General features: G+C 44.9%; 1 protein-coding gene across 3 annotated transcripts in view; it reads right to left on the bottom strand.

The window, feature by feature from the left end:
- Positions 1–2,108: 2,108 nt before the first annotated feature.
- The window catches only part of Pcbd2 (pterin-4 alpha-carbinolamine dehydratase 2), a 55,243-nt gene continuing 37,851 nt past the window's right edge, over positions 2,109–19,500 (bottom strand). For 2 of the 3 annotated variants that reach the window (XM_085699605.2, XM_085699606.1), the window contains 2 exons: positions 4,396–4,476; positions 2,109–2,356 (listed from right to left, as the gene is read on the bottom strand). In XM_085699605.2, the coding sequence (XP_085555731.1) occupies positions 2,331–2,356; positions 4,396–4,476 (107 nt within the window). In that variant the 3' untranslated portion in view covers positions 2,109–2,330. Of the gene's footprint in view, positions 2,357–4,395; positions 4,477–7,377; positions 7,417–19,500 lie in introns of all 3 variants that reach the window. The other variant, XM_085699604.2, reaches the window with a different exon arrangement.

Genomic DNA, 19,500 nt, shown 5'->3' with positions numbered 1-19,500 from the left:
ACAGGAATCATTTCTTTCCCATAGATGCATAAATGGAGGCACCCTCCCCTAACCCTCACCAGCCCATAGACTCTAGCCTTGCCCTCAGGCCACAAGCAATCAGCGCAGAATTGCATGCAACCCTAGAATGGCTGGATACTCAGGGTCCTGCAAGCCTTCCCATCCTTCCTTCCACGGGGGATGTCACAGTCAACAAGCACAGCTGGGATGATCCTGCAAGCCAATACGGCTAAACTCCCAACGATACTGGTTGCTTTCCTCAGAGAATAGTCATGAACAATGTGGAAACTTCTGAGTGTGAGGAATGAGATCACGACCTAGAGGTGTCTTTAAGTACAAGAGCTATAGAGATTTAGCTCTGTTTAACCTTCAAAATTACTATCTCCCCCCTCCCCCGCCTTTAGTCTTGATTTTCACAAGGCAAGACCTGGAGATCTGGATTGCTGGGTAGTGTTAAATGTTTAATCACTGAATTAGTCAATTTCCTGAAAACCCAAGTTCTTAAGCTTTAAGGAGATGGAGTAGCCACCCCACTATCGCTCCTGTCCCTAGTATTCTTGCTTCTCTGTTATTTGCAGTGTTAGGGGTGGAACCCACATCCCTGTGTGTTGGGCCTCTACCCCAGCTAGTCCTTAGTATTCTAAAACATGTGTCCAGGTCCATTGCTGGTAGGAAAATACTCAAATAAGAAACTAAAACACTGAAGTGAGAAATAATAGCATCTATACCTGCCCAAGAGAACAAGAGAAGAAACAAGTCCTGGTGATTATATTCAACAATATTATGTCACATGATAAAATTAGGAGAGGACTTCAAATCTGATCCCAATGGTAAGTATTGGAGACAGAGGGAAGCACCCTGAGCTGGTCAATGCCAAGCACGGTACATCACACCGTGCTTCATAAAGATACACAATTTTTTAAAACTGATTTCCTGACACAATCTGATATAGCCCGGGCTGGTCCCAAACATTATATGTAGCAGAGAATGACCTAGGACTACAGCCCCTCCTCCTAAGTGTGGTGTGCTGGGATTACAGGTGTGTGCCACCACACCTAGTTCCATCCAATTATCTGCAGATTAAAAAAAAACACAAAACAAAACAAAAACAAAATCAAAGCTTTAAAAAGTATCTGGTGACTGCAAGTGAAGTGATGTCCTTTCACACACCAGACAGGCCAAGGCGGAGTGTGGGGTCCAGGGCAGGTACCCGCAGAGGACTGACCACCTCCCGGCACCACACGCCACAAACCCAGAAACACAAGCTTTGGTCAGACCATGGCTTCACTCTCCCCTCACCCACACGGCACCATGTGGAAGAATCTGGAGCAGTGGTTCTCAACCTGTGGGTCGTGACCGCTTAGGGTCGAATGTGCAGCCATGAAGCAGCAAAAACGTTATGGCGGGGTCACCTCAGTATGGGAACTGCCTTAAAGGGTCACAGCATTAGGAAGGCTGAGAACCACTGAGTTAGAACCAAGAGGATCTGAGAACTTCACCTTCCAGCTCAGCATAGCTGGGCCAGCAATTCATCCGTCAGCATATGTGTCCCACGATGGTCTTCGTGTGCTTCCAGGTTAGGTTTTAAGACTGTGCTTACGTTTCCCCTCCCACTCCCTACACCTCCACACCCCACCCTCGTACCCCACTCCCCGCAGTGTGCTATAAGGCCTTCTTTACTACACCCTCTAGCTGGGAGTCTCTCAGGCTGCTTCTCCACTTCATCCTCCATCTTCTTCCTCTTGTTCTTTTTTTTTACTTCTTAACTATAACCTTTGTCAATGCAAAAACAAGCATGGATCTCACCTTCGAAAGGAAATAAGAGGTAGTTTATCATGGAGGCATTTTGCATGACTAGCACCCAGGAGCACAGGCTCAGCAATCAAGAACTTAACACTGCTCTTCCAGAGGCCCTGAGTACAGCTCCAGCACCCATGTCAGACAGCTTACAACGGCCTGACTCCAGCTCCAGGGGATCCTGCACCGGTGAGCTCCACAAGCAACTGGACACACGTGTATTCACACAAAGATACACACACTTCTCATTTTTAAATAATAACTCAGGTTGGTTTATTATGTCTGACTAGATGTAATAAAGAAACTCAAGCTTCAGGTTCAAATCATTCTGTATTTAAGCATCAACTATACAAAAATGTATATATGTAAAAACAAACAAATTTATGATTTAACTGATTCACATAAATGGCTTTAAAAACACTGCAGACGACCAGGTTCTGATCTTTACACGCATGGAAGGTGATCACAGAGCAGCGGCAGCGCTGTCGATGAACTGGGCCAGCTTCACATCGCGCTTGCTCAAGCCTCCACAGTCATGCGAGGTGAGCGTTATCTGGACCTACGGGTGGGAAAACAGCTTTTCAGATCTGAGCAGAGACCTGCGGGAGAGACCCTGGATGGTTCAGAAGTCAATCTATTTCTCAACATTCCTATTTGAGAATTGGAGGGTAGATGATTTAGAAAATACTACCTTATGAATAGACACTGCATTTCCCAAACCCAGTGAGCTTGGGGTACAGGCTGCACCAAACTGGGTGCGATAGTCACCCAGGAGGGAAGGCTCCCAGAGAGGGAAGTCAGCAGCCAGGATGGAAAATCTTGCTTCCTGGGAAGCATGAACAGAGACAGAAGCGCCATTTTAACTCCCTGAACTTTTTATACCAACCCTGCTCAGGCCACCAAGAAAGAGCAAGCTGACCAGAAAGTAGATGCTCACCCTGGAACTGGACAATTAGGAACTGCTTCCTTTTAAATCACAATAGTGAAATTCTATTTTTCTCAGAGGACTTAGGATAAGTGGCTGTTAGACATAGAGCAAAGAAAAACCAGCCTACAATTCACAATCTCAGAGAACCTAGACAACAAAGAGGACCCTAAGAGAGACATACATGGATCTAATCTACATGGGAAGTAGAAAAAGACAAGATCTCTTGAGTAAATTGGGAGCATGGGGGTCATGATAGAGGGCAGAAGGGGAGGGGGAGAAAGGGAGGGGAGGGAAGGAAAATATATAGCTCAATAAAAACAATTTTTTAAAAAGCTACTGATAGGGAGTGGGAACAGCCCAAGAAAAAGAAGTGCATTGTAGTCAACAAAGCTGAACGGAATTGGAGTCTGAAGAGCACACTTTGACATCAGACATGGAGATGCAGAAGTTAGAGACTCCAGAGAGTTTTTGCTCTTGCTTTGGCCCAGTATCTCCTCAATGTGCTCATTCTCCTCCATTTTGGAATGGTAATGTGTGTCCTGTGCATATGTTGGAAGTATTTGATCTGCTTTTCGATTTTATGGGGTATTACAGTTAAGAGACTGTATGAATCTCAGAAGAGACTTTGGACCTTTACAGGACGGATGCTGTGACATCTATGGGGCCTTTCAGAGTTGGGCTAAAAGCACATTGCATTATAATATAGCTACAAACCTATGGAGGTCGGGGAGTGGAATGTGGTGGTTTGAATAAAACTGGCCCCATAAACCCATAGGGAGTGGCACTATTAGGAGATGTTTTGAAATAAGTTTATTACAGGGGTGGCCTTTGAGGTCTCAGACACTCAAGTCAGGCCCATTGTGGCCCTCTCTCTTCCTGCTGCCCACCGACCTGGATGTAGAACTCTCAGCTACCTCTTCAACACCATGTCTGCCTGCATCTTGCTAAGCTTCCCACCATGATGACAATGACCTAAACTTCTAAACTGTAAACCAACCCCAATTAAATGCTTTCCTTTATAAGAAAAAAAAACCTCAAAGAAATCTAGATAGCTATCCAGAGTGGTGAGACACTCTTTGGGGTGTGGATATTCTCGCTGCACCCCTTAAAAGATTTTTAGTCTGCCCTCTGGAGATCAAATTTTTAATAAACATTTACTACAAAGAGACAGTTGCTGAGATTTATTTCAGTGAGACACATAAGGCTATGCTATCTGATTTGCTATCATTCCTCTTAATAAATTATTTTCAAATTAAAACTCTGAGGTCTCAAGTAACTGAGTTGGCCATGGCAGTACTTGCCTATAATTCCACAAAACAGGAGGAACTCCCACCAGCCTGGTGTTCTCAGTGAATTCCAGGGTACACAGGGAGACTCTGACTTAAATAATATGCCCCTTCAAATAAATACCCCTCCACAAAAATTACGTAAAGTTCTATCTTCGTGGCTGATATCCACAATTAACTCAGGATAGTCCAAACTTCTGAAACAAATGTTGGAAGCCAAGCCTAAGAGCAAAGAAGTATAGTTCTGCTCTCAGGAAAGCCCTGAACTCTGCCAGCAATGACACAGGGCTCTGAGCTAGAGTTAAGACTACATCCTCAACACCACATTCACAATAAGTTTCTTCAATTCTCAAATTAGTGATTGCAAGATAGAGGTACAGTTACCTTGTTGTACACGTTGAACCATTCTGGGTGATGATTCATCTTTTCTGCCTGCAGGGCAACCCTGGACATGAAGCCGAAAGCCTGCAAAACACCAAGTCCGGAATTATGGGCCCCACCCCGCATTCTGTAGCTGGGAGACCCCAGAGCCACCCAACCAGATAAAGGCTGGTTGGGACACTGAGGAAGCCTCAGAAATCACACGGGAAGGGCTGCTCTCTGCAGGCCAGGGCACCAGGGCAGCAGACTGCTAGGTGGGGAAACAATCTGGCTCAAATAAACAAACCAGGAAATGAGTGTCACCTAGTGACCTGTCTGGACTGCTTAATTGTCCTAGGCCTCCCGACTGCACAGGACTAATTCTCTTCAACCCAGAGCCCTGAGTCTACCTGCCCCAAATCAACAGAGCCAATTTACTCCTTAACCATTCCTTCTGTTTTTAGTGAATAAGCTGCCTCGGCCATCAGCTGCAAGACTGTGAAGAAAGGCCCACAGCTGCCCCAGCCCACACTTCAGGGACAGCCAGTGAAGGCCTACCTTCAGCGCCAAGCAGCCTGAAAGAAAAGCCCTGCGTGCCTGCCGGGGAGCCTCTGGCTACAGCCCCACCAAGCTGAGGTGACAGTGTGCCTCCACAGAAGCCAAGTCTGGAAACAAGCCAATGGCCCCATCCAAAAAATTGGACAGCTGGGGCTCACACCACAGGGAAAAGAGAAACACCAAGCAGGAGGCCATTGTTCTGAGGAAAACATTCATTTTTGCTTCCTTTCACATTTTTACGAAGGCAATGGCAAATAATAATCCTACTTCACACAGCCCCTCTAAGGCTCAGGGAACACTGTGGAAGGGGACCACGAAGTGGACAAGAGGCTGAAGACAGGATGAAGGAAGGTGGGACACTTGTCAACCTGCACAATCATGAGCACATGACCATCCTGGTTACCTGCCCTGGGCACACAGCAGACTAGTCCTGTGAACTGTCAATCACAGGTAATGCATTTTAAAAGGAAGGGGAGGGAAGAATCTACTACACACAGAATGATCCACAGCAAAGCAAATATACTCTTCTGTCCCCTTCCATTCCAAATCTGATTCCCTAGATGCCATTGAGGTACAAGTCTGGTTTAATTAGCCAAACACGGAGTTAGCAATGCTGTGTGGGAATTTCTACTGTTGAAGTGACGGATTTTTATTCAGCATTAGCTGAAGCAGAAGACTGACTGCCCGCAGTGACAGATGGTGACAAAGCTCAGGGCCTCTTGGCCTTTGGAACCTGGGAATTCTGGATTCAAATTCTGACACTACCACTTAACTGTCATGTGATCCTAGGCTCCGTTTTCTTTTTCTTTCCGTTTCTCTCCCCATCCCACTCCCGGGGTTTTGAGAGAGGCTCTCATGAGGCCAGGCTGACCTCAAATTTACTGTTAAGTGCTAGAAGTACAGGTATGTGTTTCCATAAATGGTTTCCAGGCTCGGCTCGCTCTCCCGGGCACACGTGCTCACTCGCTCTCTCCCGTCTCTGTTATTTTTTAAGATTTGATTTTTGAAGGATGTGTATGTGTGCCCTTTGAGTGCGTATGTCCATCCTGAGCTGGAGTCCCGGGGGGCTGTACACGGCCCACACGGGGAACTGAACTCCGGTTCTCTGGAAAGGCAGCGCACACTCTGAACCATTGTCCGTCCGTGCAGCTGTCTATCCAGATGTCCGTCTGGCCCTTAGTGTTCTTTTTTTAATTAATTTAATTTGTTCTTAGGCATTCTCACGTATGCATAATGCATACCGAACCCTCTCACCCCACCTGCCTCCTGCCTCTGTCTACTCTTGCCTCACCCCTCACAAATCTCCCTCACACACACACACACACACACACACGTCTACTCCCTTTGTTTTGGGACCCACCAAGACTAGCCAGAGCCATGTGTGTGGCCAGGAGTTTAGAGATAACACGAGAGCCTGGTGCAATCAGTAGTGGGTGTATAGCTGCAGACAGTGATCCCCCTCCCCCAGAATCTAGCAAGGGTCAGGAGCCAGAGGTAACGGGGTAGGGCCTTATGAGCTCAGGATGAGCGCACGGAGGCCGAGCAGTGTTAGGGTTTAAGACTCAGTTGCTGTCCCTCAGAAAAACCTCCCACGTGTCAGGTAAAGGGACTCAGACATACACGAAATAAAGGGCTAAACCATGCATGATACTGAATAGAGAGATAGTGTAATGACAATAGGTCAGGTCAAGTCAGCCTAAGGCCATCGGCCCTATAGCCACAATCTCTGCAGACTGTGTCATCCCAAAAGGTCCCAAGTGCTGTCTAGCATCCCTTGCCATTTCAGAAGAACAAACAGACCTCACATCCTTAACCTCCAGCATGCTTCCAGCACACCAGTGAAACCTTCGGAAGATGTGGGTTTTCCAGGGAACGTGCACAGCTTGAGGGGTGCACTGATCAAATAACGAGGCTCTGCCATACCTAAGTCACTGTTTTAAAGTGCACAGCCAAAACCACCACATTTTATATTTGCCTCAACTTTGTCCATTTCTTTCAACTGTCACATAATAGTCACATTGGTTTTGTTTTTTTAATATTTTCTCACACTTAAATAGTGTGTACACACAGATGTGCATGCTAAGCCTGCCTGTAGATGTCAGACAGGCCATCGGGCTTGGTGGTATACACCTTTACCCACTGAGCCACCTTGCCAGCCCTTAATAGTCAGATTGAAGAAAATATAACAGGAAGCAGAGGCAAGTGGATTTCTGTAAGTTTGAGGCCAGACAGGGCTATAGAGTGAGACCTTGTCTCAAAAAAAAAAAAAAAAAAAAAAAAAAAGAGGAAAAGGGGAAGGAACGAAAGAAGAAAGGGAGGAAGGAAGAGAAAAAAAATATTACATTACAGGGCCAGTGAGCTGGCTCAGCCGGTGAAAGCACTTGCTACACAAGCCTGACACCTGAGCTTGACCCTCAGAACCACAGTGGAAGGGAATAACCAACTCACATTGTCCTTTGACTTCCACAGGGGTCATGATACACATACCTGTAACACACACAATAATAATAAACAATAATATAAATTTAACTTAGAAAAGAAAACATCACAAAATCTGGCAAGCCACGCCAGATTTATTTATGATTTCTCCATAGAAGTAAGCAATTGACTCAGAGGGCAAAGCCCATTTGCCTCCTTCCACTTAGCAGACCCAAATCTATTACCTGCCTAGTTCAGAGCTTACACATTTAAAACATGCATGACAATATATATCCAAGTCATCAGACCGACTGCTACAGGAATTACATGAGTGGATAACAGGGGAAAGGAGAAAGTCAAGGGGGCATTGTGACTACTGCTGTGGACTACGATGAAGGAACTCACCCGGGGCCGTAGCTGGAAGTGAGCATGCAGGCTATTGTTTACCAAGACTCCCGCTGGGACCTAATGACCCTGAGTTATTAAGAGCGTAGGGTCTTCTAAAACAGTCCCATCCAGCAATGCTGGAAAAGCTTGGGAGAGAACAGACTCACTAGCAACCCAGTGTGACTAAGGAAATGGGCAGTGACATAAAACCAACAAGCTGGACAGGTGGCTCAGTGGTTAAGAGCACAGCTGCTCTTGCAGAGGACCCAGGTTCAAGTCCCAGCACCCACATGACAGCTCCAGTTCCAGAGAATCCAACATCCTCCTCCAAACGCCCTGGACACATACACATGGTACACAGACATACATGCAGGCAAAAACACCCATAAACATAAAATAAATAAAAAGAAACCAACATGAGCTTAAAGGAATTAGAAAACCAATATATGAGACAAATAAGATTAACATAAACTTAATTACTACAGTCCAAAAAAAAAAAAAGCTGTAAATAGGGCCAAGAGGCCAGGCCGCTCAGGACAGAAGACCTGCCATTGCTGGGGGCCTGGGTTTCACCTCCAGAATGCAAAGGAAAAAAGTTGTAAAAGAAACATTGTAAAGAGAGACTGGTGAGATGGCTCTTGCCTCCCAAGCCTAAGAGTTCCATCCCCAGAATCCAGGGAGAGGCAGAGAGGGAAAATCGATCCTATAGCATTAGCCTCTATCCTCCACACACATGCTCTCATGCTCACACATGCTCACATACTCACATGCATGCTCACACACATGCTCACATACTCACACGCATGCTCACACACATGCTCACACACTCACACGCATGCTCACACGCTCACACATATTCTCACATGCTCACACACATGCTCGCACACTCACACACATGCTCACATGCTCATACATATTCTCACACACATGCTCGCACACTCACACACATGCTCACATGCTCATACATATTCTCACACACATGCTCTCACGCTCACACGCATGCTTACACACATGCTCTCATGCTTACACACGCACAAACACACACACACTAATATAAGAATGCAATGATGTCAGCTGGTAGGCAGTGGTAGCGCACACCTTTAATTCCAGCACTCAGAGGCAGGCGGATCTCTGTGAGTTTGAGGCCAGCATGGTCTACAGAGTGAGTTCCAGGACAGCCAGTGCTACACAGGGAAACCCTATCTTGAAAAACAAAACAAAACAAAAAAGAAAAAGAAAAAAAAAAAAAGAATGCGACCATGTCTCTACATTTTAGCAAAGTTAATAAACTTAGATTTTTTTAAAAAAAAAGTTCTTTTATCATTTAGTAAGAAATTCCATGTATAAGAATAAAAAGAAACCTGTTGACTTCAAATGTCCACATATTGGCATCAGAGGGACAATACCTGCAAAGACTTTAGGAAATAGAAGTGAAAACAAAGACTAAAAAAACATAATTTTTTGTTGTTTTTTGTTGTTGCTGTTGTTTTTCCAGACAGGGCTTCTCTGTACAGCCCTGGCTGTCCTGGAATTTGCTCTGTAGACCAGGCTGACCTCAAACTCAGAGATCCATCTGCCTCTGCCTCCTGAGGGAGGGATTAAAGATTTGTGCCGTCACTTCCAGCAAGAATTTTACAGCCAGCTAAACTAGTTTTCAAAAAATAAAAGCAATAGCTTGGTGTGGTGGCACACGCCTTTAATCCCAGTCTCGGGAGATAGAGGCAGACAGATCTCTGTGAGTTCCAGAATAGCTAGGGATAGCATAGTAAAATCCAGTCTCAAAATACACAAACAAACAAATAAATAAATAGAAACAGTGGAGTGACATTTCAGAAATGCAATACTTCAAGTCAGCAACATGGTTCCGTGGGGAAAGTCCTTCTCATACAAGCCTGGCAACCGGAGTCCAATCCCTAGAAGCCACATAGAAATGGAAGGAGGGACTACAGGCTCCATAACACTGTCCTATGAACCTTACATTCATGTCGTACCATGCATACACACACACATGCACACTCACACACACATGCACACACATTTAAATTTGTTTAGCTAAAAAAAAAATGCAACAGCTCAGAACAACTGCCATTCATCCTTCTAAGGAAACGACTGAAGAAGGAGGAGTTAGAGCTGAGAGCCGAGGGGAAGACCATGCCCAAGGTGCTAGTGATGAGAGTATGCTCATTAAGTGCTAGGACACCGTTTAACACAACTATAGCAATTAAGGAACCAAAAGCAAATGTTATCAGCTATTAAATGTCACCAACTAGAAAAGGGAAGAGAAACACAGGCAAGTTGAAAGCTGAAAGACAAGTGTCAAAGGTCTTTAGAGGTGAACACAGGAGACTGGAACCAGGAAACAGCATCAGGTAGGACTGAACAGCGGAAGGGAGGGAGAGAAAGCCGCTGAGGAGCTCTGATAGCGTCTAGTGGGAACGTGCTAAGGGGACAGGGGCTAGATTTGTCATGTAACACTGAAGGAGGAACAGCACCCTCAAAATTGAAAACAAACATTCCCAACTAAGGAAAACACAACTAAAAACTTGAAAACACGCCAAAATACCGCATTTATACAGCATTACTCATATATAGTTTAAGGTAAGGAGACACTGCTTTTGCCATGGTTCACAAAACCAAACAATCAATAAATGTGCGCAGCCTAAATCCAAGCAATTAAAATCAGAATAAACTCATCAGCAATGAAGACTATGAGTTACTGGTACTACACAAACATAGCCTCAAAATTAACCAGGCAGAAAGTACAGAAAATATAAGGCAAATAAAACATTTGTGTTTGAGTTGTTGCATTATTGTACCACAAATAAGCCCTCTTTTTCTGTTTGTTTTGGGTGGGTTTTTTTTTTTTTGAGACAGGTTTCTCTGCATAGTCCTGACTGTCCTGGAACTCACTTTGTAGACCAGGCTGACCTTGAACTCAGGCATCCATCACCTTGCTAGGCTCCAATAAGCCCCTTATTAAAATGTTGAGGAGGGGCTATGAAGATGGCTCAGCAGTTAAGAGCAACTGCTGAAGACCTGGGTTGGGTTTCCAGCACCTACATGGAGGTTTCCAACCACCCATAACTCCAGTTCCAAGGGATACAACACCCACTTTTGACCTCCACAGGCCCTGCATGTTAATGATACACATACAAGCATGCCAACAAACACATACATAAAACATAAAAATGAAAAAAATCTTTTTTTTAAATTTTGACTTTTCAAGACAGGGTTTCTCTGTGTAACCACCCTGGCTGTTCTGGAACTCTCTCTGTAGACCAGGCTGGCCTCAAACTCACAGAGATCTGCCTGCTGAAGTGCTAAGATTAATGGCGTGTGCCGCCATCACCACCCAGCCACGGATAAATCTTTAAAATGTTGTGGGAGTTAGGGGGAATTGAGGATTGGTTCAGATGTTGTTTACAATAAATAATCCTTTTTTTAAAAAAAAAAGTTTATTTTTAGATGGAGCTGGGCATACTTGCAGAAAAAGCACCTATGCACATTAGATAGACGGATGGATGATAGATAGATAGATAGATAGATAGATAGATAGATAGATAGATAGATGATAGATAGATAGACAGATAGATAGGTGATAGATAGACAGACAGATAGATGATAGATAGATAGATAGATAGATAGATAGATAGATAGATAATAGATAGATAGACAGACAGATAGATGATAGATAGATAGACAGACAGACAGATAGATGATAGATAGACAGACAGACAGACAGATGATAGACAGATAGACAGACAGATAGACAGATAGATAGATAATAGATAGATAGACAGATGATAGACAGATAGATAGATAGACAGACAGATGATAGACAGACAGACAGATAGATAGATAGATAGATAGATAGATAGATAGATAGATAGATAGATAAAGAGCGAGGAAAGGGTGAGATGACACAGATGAAATGCTCATACATGAAACTCTCAGAAAACTTCCAGTACACATAAATGTAAAAGTCTCTGCTAGGCATGGCAGCAGACACCTATAATCAAACACGGAGGAGGCTGGATACGGAGGCTCCCAAGCTTGAAGGTAGCCTGTGCCATATGGTAATTTATCTCAAAAAGCAAAACAAGGGGCTAGAGAGAGGGCTCAGCAATTACAAGACCTTGCTGTTCTTCCAGTACAGTTCAATTTCTGGAAACCATGTCGGGCAGTTCACAATCATAACTGTCATAACTCCAGATTCAGGGGATACTTACACAGACACACAGATATGCAAAAAATTTAAAATAAAATGATTAGCCCATTGGTGGTGGCTCACACTTTTAATCCCAGCACTTGGAGGCAGAGACCAGCCTGGTCTACAGAGCTAGTTCCAGGACAGCTTTTCAAGCTACACAGAGAAAACCTGTCTCAAACACCAAAATAAATAAATAAATAAACAAACAAACAAATAGTAAAATAAATTATTTTTTAAAAACCCACAAGCCTAAGCTGGGCGGTAGTGGCGCACGCCTTTAATCCCAGCACTCGGGAGGCAGAGACAGGCAGATCTTTGTGAGTTCGAGACCAGCCTGGTCTACAAGAGCTAGTTCCAGGACAGTCTCCAAAGCCACAGAGAAACCCTGTCTCAAAAAAAAAAAAAAAACCCTCACAAGCCAGGCTTGGTAGTGCACACCTTTAATCCCAACACATGGAAACAGAGGCAGGAGGATCTCTGTGAGTTTGAGTTCCAAGTCAGCCAGAGTTACATAATGAGGCCCTGTTTTTAAAGGAGGGAGGACCAGGTAGTAACAGAATGGGTTATACACAAAAGTGCTTGCCACACAATCTGACTGCCCGAGTCCAAGGCCTGGAATCCACAGTGAAAACCAGAACCGACTCCTTAAAGTCACCCTCTAGCCTCTACATGCACCACAGCACGCACGTGCTCACGCTCTCACACAGACATGCACATACACATGCACGAATGTACATATGTGCACACACATGCATGCACACGAGTCCGTGAGTTTAGAATGAACAGGTCCTCTTCTCAGCACTCACACAACAGTTACAATAATGGTCACCTTGTGTACTCTCCTTCCTACCTTGTCTTAGACACAGGAATTTGATGCAGTCATCAAGAAGGAAGAGAAAACCACCCTCTGACATGGGAGTGTTGCCAAGATCTATTAGGACATGAGGAACGCAGGGTCTAGAGCTGTATGAGAGGACGGGCAAGGCCCAGGCTCATCTGAACACTCCTACCCTAGAGCAGTCTACAGAAATACAGGAGCAATGTGAGGGGTGGGAGGCACTGGCTGGGAGTCAGGTGACCAGGGCCAGAAACAGGAAGGACTCACTGGGTCCTTAGTACCTTTTGAATTTGCACAATGAATATATCTCATCTAGTTTTAAAAATTAGTTTGGGGGAAAAAAATAAAGGAATCATGCAAATGAAGTTATCACCGAAAAGGGAGCCGACCCTGCAATGTATGTAATATGGTTCATATTAAAATACTTTGGCTCATGTTAACTTCTTAACATATGCCTACCTGTTGAGGTGGATTTTTAGTGCCAATTTACAGCATAGTTTGTCTATGAGCCGTGTTCTGTTGAGCCACGGCCATTTCAAACAAACATATGGTCAACAAATAACATATAATGGCTGATAATAGTTTCAGTCTTTTCCTGCACTGCAAATCACAGACATTTCGCGAACAAGCCATGAGTGCATGATGAAGTATGACTCCTGAAGTCACTCTGCCATTTCGAGGAACGCGGGCATTACAATCACCGCAAATTGGGCCGATGAAGTTTGTCATTTGGAAATCTCCAAATCATCGGCAAGTAAAGTTTTTTCTCCATGAACCCCAAATCAAGTCCTCTTTGGAAACCTGAACTTTTCTCAAGGTGACTTTTGTTTCAGTGCACTCGTGGAGCCACGAACACTATCAGATGCACAAAACCGAAACAGGGACCCCGTGTCGATGTGTGAAACACATAACAGCACCCCAAACTTAGAGCGGAGCCTCGGTCCTAAGAACATGTATGACTTACCAAAGTGCACAGGCTTAACTCCGGGCGCGGTTACAATAGGAACCTTTCAGTCCTCGGCACAGTTCCCTTTGATATACGTCCTTCAAATCAGCTGCCTTCATATTTTGATTATAGACTATTTTAATTCCATACTAAAAAAAGAACATATCTCCCACTAAGAAAATGAGCACCAGGTACTCTCAAGTAATTTCGCCAGTACAATCTCCATTAAGCCGTTAAATACTCCCTCACTAACGCAATGAATTAGACTCTCTATTGTTTACGAATCACCTTCATGTTTGTAGGCCTATAACCCTTCTTTTAAAAAACACAATTGCTGTGGAAGGAAATGATATTTATGTCTGATTAGAAATGAAAACACTATTACATAAATCAGTTTGGGCATTTCTTCACGTCTTGAAACTTGATCGGCAATTTCCTTTAATTGGTGATCAAGGAAACTATCTTGTGATCAATTAAAGTAATTACCAGATTCCGGCAACACAGCCTACCTTAATTTCAGCTCGAGTCTGCACTTCTTCAACTTTAATTAAAAATAATGAAAATTATTAAGCAAAATACAAGGCAAGATCATTGCCAAGCATGCACATGCCACAGGACAAGACCTTCCCTCGGCGTTGGTGACATCAATCACGTAAACACTGCTTGGTGCCCAGAGGGAAGACATTCTCTGCCCCGAGCATGATTACACATCTCCCTGTGACTTCTCCACTGGAAACACTGGTCCCTGTTCCAGCCACTGCAAAGGGAACATCAGATCTTAATTTGTGGGTCAACACAATATTCGTGACCAGAATTGTGAGGGACAGGCCCAGGCAAAGATACGATTCACTCCTGCTTTTCCCTCAGCACATAAGCCCAGGGGTCGACTACAGAGCTGGAGATCAGAGACCTGGGTTCAGCTGCAGACTGCAGTAGTCTCTGGCGGCAGGACAGCGGCAAAGCTCCTCAGCAGGGCTCCCTCCTGTGTAGAAGAGAGGCAAGCACTCTGTGCCACCTTCCCCGACCTGGCACTCTATTAGCATTTATTGCTTCTGGTTCTAACGCACTGGTTTGGTGCTTCAACACTGCAGCACCTGTGGCTGAAAAGGAAACATTCTTTTCCAAACCAACACCAACCTGGAGACCAAACGAATTTACCTTTGCAATGCTGAGAAAACCTGCAACATCTTGAGAACGGTTTCTTTAAGTTGGTGTTGCCATGGGAAGACTTCCTCGGGGTCTGTGAGCAGCTAAGTCGAGAGACTAGTCCTCTGACAAGCACAGGTTGTGTGTATGTGTAGTGAGTGTGTGTATGTGTGTATGTATAAGGTATTGTGTATATGGTGGATGTGTATGTGTGTATAAGATGTGTATAGGGTGTATGTATGGGTGTGTGTGTGTGTGTGTGTGTGTGTGTGTGTGTGTGTGTATAAGACCTGAGAACCATTCTTCAGGCTTCCATCTGTCTGGGGGCAGACACAACCCCACCAGTCCTGGGGTTGCAGTCTGCATGCCCTCCAGCTAATCTGCTACAGAGCTCACCATTTCCAGTTACTCAGGACCAGAAAACCCAATTCTAACACTGAACTGGCTTTCTCGTGCCAGCTTTCTCATGCTCTCATGTAGAGCCAGCCCCTCTACCCTGCCCCAGGCTGAATTATCCTCTCTCTCTCTCTCTCTCTCTCTCTCTCTCTCTCTCTCTCACACACACACACACACACACACACACACACACACACACACACAGATAATGATGACGGTAATAATAATAAAGAGAATTTTTTTCATTCCAACATCACTATTTCTGGTAAACTCCACAGTGCCAACTGGAAAAAGAAAGCAACACTTTAGCTATTGCACGGCACCACCGTCAAACACAAAAACACATCATTAACAGAAAACGCAAGGCTGCAGAATCAGGACCTGTCATGTTGAGGGCATGCGTCCTGGGTTCCTATACCAGTGAAGCCTCCCACCCTCCTCGCCCCGCAGGAATCCACCCACACAAGCCTTCCGCATGTTATCGATCTACCTAAGAGCCTTTCACCTTTCACTCCTATTCTGTTCAGAGTGAGAGGTCTTCAAATAGATCATAGAAGCTGATTTGTACAAAAAAAAAAAAAAAAAAAAAAAAAAAGTATTCTAGCTCTTTCCCCCAAAAGACACCCGCCCTTCCTGACTCCTCCACACACTCGCCCTAACTGCCTGGGTTGACCACCCACTTCCCGGATTTCTCACGTCCCTCGGTTCTGCGCCCTCCAAATCAGCACATGCCACCAGCTCTCCTCCACTAATACAGACAAAACACTGGTCAGAACCAGCCCCAGAGAAAGCCACCAGAGAAGCAGTTCCTGGAGACGCCTAGTGTCACAACATCACCTGGCACCTACCGCTGACTGTCACCTCGCAGCCACCTCAGGACTGTCCTCCAGAGGCTTTCTTAGCTGACTCCTAAGCTCTCGGGATCTCATGACGTGAGAAGTATTACAAAACTTACCAAAGATCTTTGCTTCCTTTCAGCAATCTCTGTAAGAACTGAACTTTCAGCTCCTTGATGTTTTCATCATTATAAAATTCATAAAAATTCAACTTTATATAGAAAAAGTGTTTATTTTCAATGTCATGCATCCAACACCATGGGGTTCAGACTTTCAGGCCAGACACATTAAAAACAAAAAGCACCCGGATAATACACAAAATAGAGGTCTGTTCCTTCAGAGAACCCTTCCTGCTGCCTCAGCCTCCCAAATGCTATGGAGTTACATGCCTGGCTGCTTTTTTTTGGGGGGGGGGTCTCATGTGGCCTTGGGCTCCTGTACTGAGGATGACCTGGATCTTCTAAGGCCCCTACTTCCCTCAGCCCCAATCTCAGTGTTGGGATTACAAGTGTGCACTATCAAGCCCAGTTTATTCAATACCGAGGACCAAACGGAGGGCATCGGACGTCAGTCACACAAGGCCAGCACCCCACCAACTGAGCCACATCTCCAGACCTGCTTTTCTTCTTCACAATCAACCAGCTGCTCTTGAGACTCCGCTAACACGGACACTACGCAGTTCAGTTTTACATGGGAGATGAAGCCACAGGGGTCTCTACACCCTTCCAGGGACAGAGACTAGCACACATGAACCTGGAAGTCAGGCAGACAAAACGCCCACCCCATTATCATCTATAGGATACACGCTGCGGATTCGCACACATCATACGTCACATCTGGTTCGTGCCCTCCCGTCTCACATCCCCAGCCATCTGATGGCACAAACCAGTCTGCAAACAACCACAAGTCCACGGTGATGCTTTCGTTACTTTGTTTTAAGCCAGGAGTCCATTTCCTTTTTGGATTTTTAAAGTACTTTCTACCACATTTGCCAATTATTTTCTGTAAGGAAATACATCACCCAAACATTGGACATCCTGGTAACCCCACAGAGGACCTCCCGTGACAACACATTACCCAAAGAAAAACAGCTACCAGAACCAAGTTCCAGGAATCTGTGCCAAGCAGCAGCAACCAGGAAAGAGGCTGTCTCGGGTGTGCGTGTATAAGAGCACACCACAGTCCTGAGCACAGGGTGCTGGTACACCTGTCTTGGGTATGTGTGTGTGTGTGTGTGTGTGTGTGTGTGTGTGTGTGTTTGTATTAAAGAGCACACCACAGTCCTGAGCACAGGGCACGGATATGCCTGTCTCAGAGGGGTGTGTGTGTGTGTTTGTGGAAGAGCTCACCACAGTGCTTAGCACATGGTGCTGATACACCTATCTCGGGTGTGCATGTGTGTGTATCTATGTTTGTGTGGAAGCGCACACAGTGCTGAGCATGGGGCGTTTGTACACCTGTCTTCAGAGCCAAGCTGAAGGAAACCACAGTAAACTCAGGACTTGTCACCAGCTGTTAGGATGAAGCTTAAGGGGTGCTAAAGTCTCACTCTTGCAGACTGAAAGAAGGGACTAGGTTTTGTGTTTTAAACAGCATTACTAAACAATTAAAGAAAAACCTCAGGGTTCACGGCCACAGAGAGAGTAAGCAAGCTTGGCACTCACTCACTCACGGCCACAGAGAGAGTAGGCAAGCTTGGCAATCACTTTATTTTCTGTATCAAAGACTCAGTGTTTGGGTGGGTAGTGCCATCGTAACCTGAAAACTTCGAATCTGGGGATGTCTCCTTCTGGGTACTGAGTAAACTCCGAACCTCTGCTCATCCCTGTAAACCTGAGAGGCTGCCCCGACTCTCAATTTCTCTGTGGGGCTTGAGAGGTCTCATTAAGGCAGAACTGCCGTGCACAGATGACAAATCACCACGGGACTTCATCATGCACAAACAATGTTTTTTAAACTAAAACATTGGTTCTTTGTGACGACATAACTTAATAAAGCACAACTGAAAAGCAATCACATCAAGATTCATATCTGCACCGGAACTCAGAAGAGAGCGAAGGATGAAGAAGGTTTGCGAGAGAACACATTTTCATTGGTTTTCTTCAATATTCATACATAAATTACTTTAACTTCAGCTGCTGAGTTAGTAGGGCTTTCTCTAGCTTGGGTTTTATTTTCTATTCACAATATATTTGGGGAAAGTGTTTTCCTGATGTATGAACAAGAATGCTTGCTCTCCTTCGGGTCTGTCATCTCTCTGGCCAGGTGAGGCCACAGCAGACACAGCAGAGCCCACAGGGAAGGAGCAGGCACAATCGGGGAGGGGGGGGTGCACGGCCAATTGATGCAAGTGCTACAGGGGGAAACATTCCTCCCTTTTGTTTTGAAAAGTTTATTATTTCATATCTTATGCAAATCATACTTTATATATTAGGCAATAATATTTGAGAAATACCGGAGTCAAATTAAAGGCTTCAATAGTCCTGGCTGAAAGCTCTGTGATTTTCCTATAAAAAAATTATTCCAATTTGTTGATCTTACATAGGATGAAACATACTGTAACAATCTTCATAATTTATGTCCTGTTGGGACACAAGGATTTAAAGTAACATAATACAGAGCCGCATCACAGTTAATCTAAACCACCTGACCAGATAAACACCAGCCTTCCTTCTCTCCTCAGCAAAGGCATTTCTGTTTATTGTCATATCCTGTCCTCCTTCTAGGACACGCAGAGTAAATGCAGCCAGCGTGCCTTTCAGTGGGAGGCTGAGCCGGCCTTTCCCATGTCCGGGGTTTGGGAGCACACAGGTACCGTACAATGTCAAGGGCTTACAAGACAGAAAGCAATCCAAGAATTCCACCCTCAGAATCATTTACAGTGAGGCAAACATGGATTCATCCAGCACAATCTGGACCAGGTGTGGTGTTATGAACCACAGCCTTTCGATTGGCTTTTGGTTTTTAATGTCAGTGAAAAAGTAATTCCTTTAAAAAAAAAATTATGAGGCTTACTAAGAGCCAAATTTTTACAAATGCTTCAATCACGCCTCTTGTCATGCTTACAGGGGACACATGATTTGATTAACCAGATGTCCAAGGTAACCATGTCTTCTGCAGTGAAGAACCCTGGTAGGAGAAAAAGACAGACAATTGGGTATGACCTGGCCATGCTCGCTTCTGGTCCGCAAACGCACTTCAAATTTCAAGGTCTCCCGAAGGCCTGCATCCTTTCACCCCTCCGCACACACGAGACCTCACTAGGCACAGGGGGCTTCTGGGAGAACTTGAGGAAAGGGTTTAGAGTTTCAAGAATGAAAGGAAAAGCACCGTGGTGCGCATGCCCTGGGCAGATAGCAAGTCACCGAGAGAAGTTTAAATCAAAACGAAATGC

This window comes from Myodes glareolus, chromosome 14 (genome assembly GCF_982192425.1).
Source record: "Myodes glareolus chromosome 14, mMyoGla1.1, whole genome shotgun sequence".
NCBI classification, from domain to species: Eukaryota; Metazoa; Chordata; class Mammalia; order Rodentia; family Cricetidae; genus Myodes; species Myodes glareolus.
The sequence above is the reverse complement of the archived record's forward strand: the minus strand, read 5'-3'. Positions and strand labels throughout refer to the sequence as shown.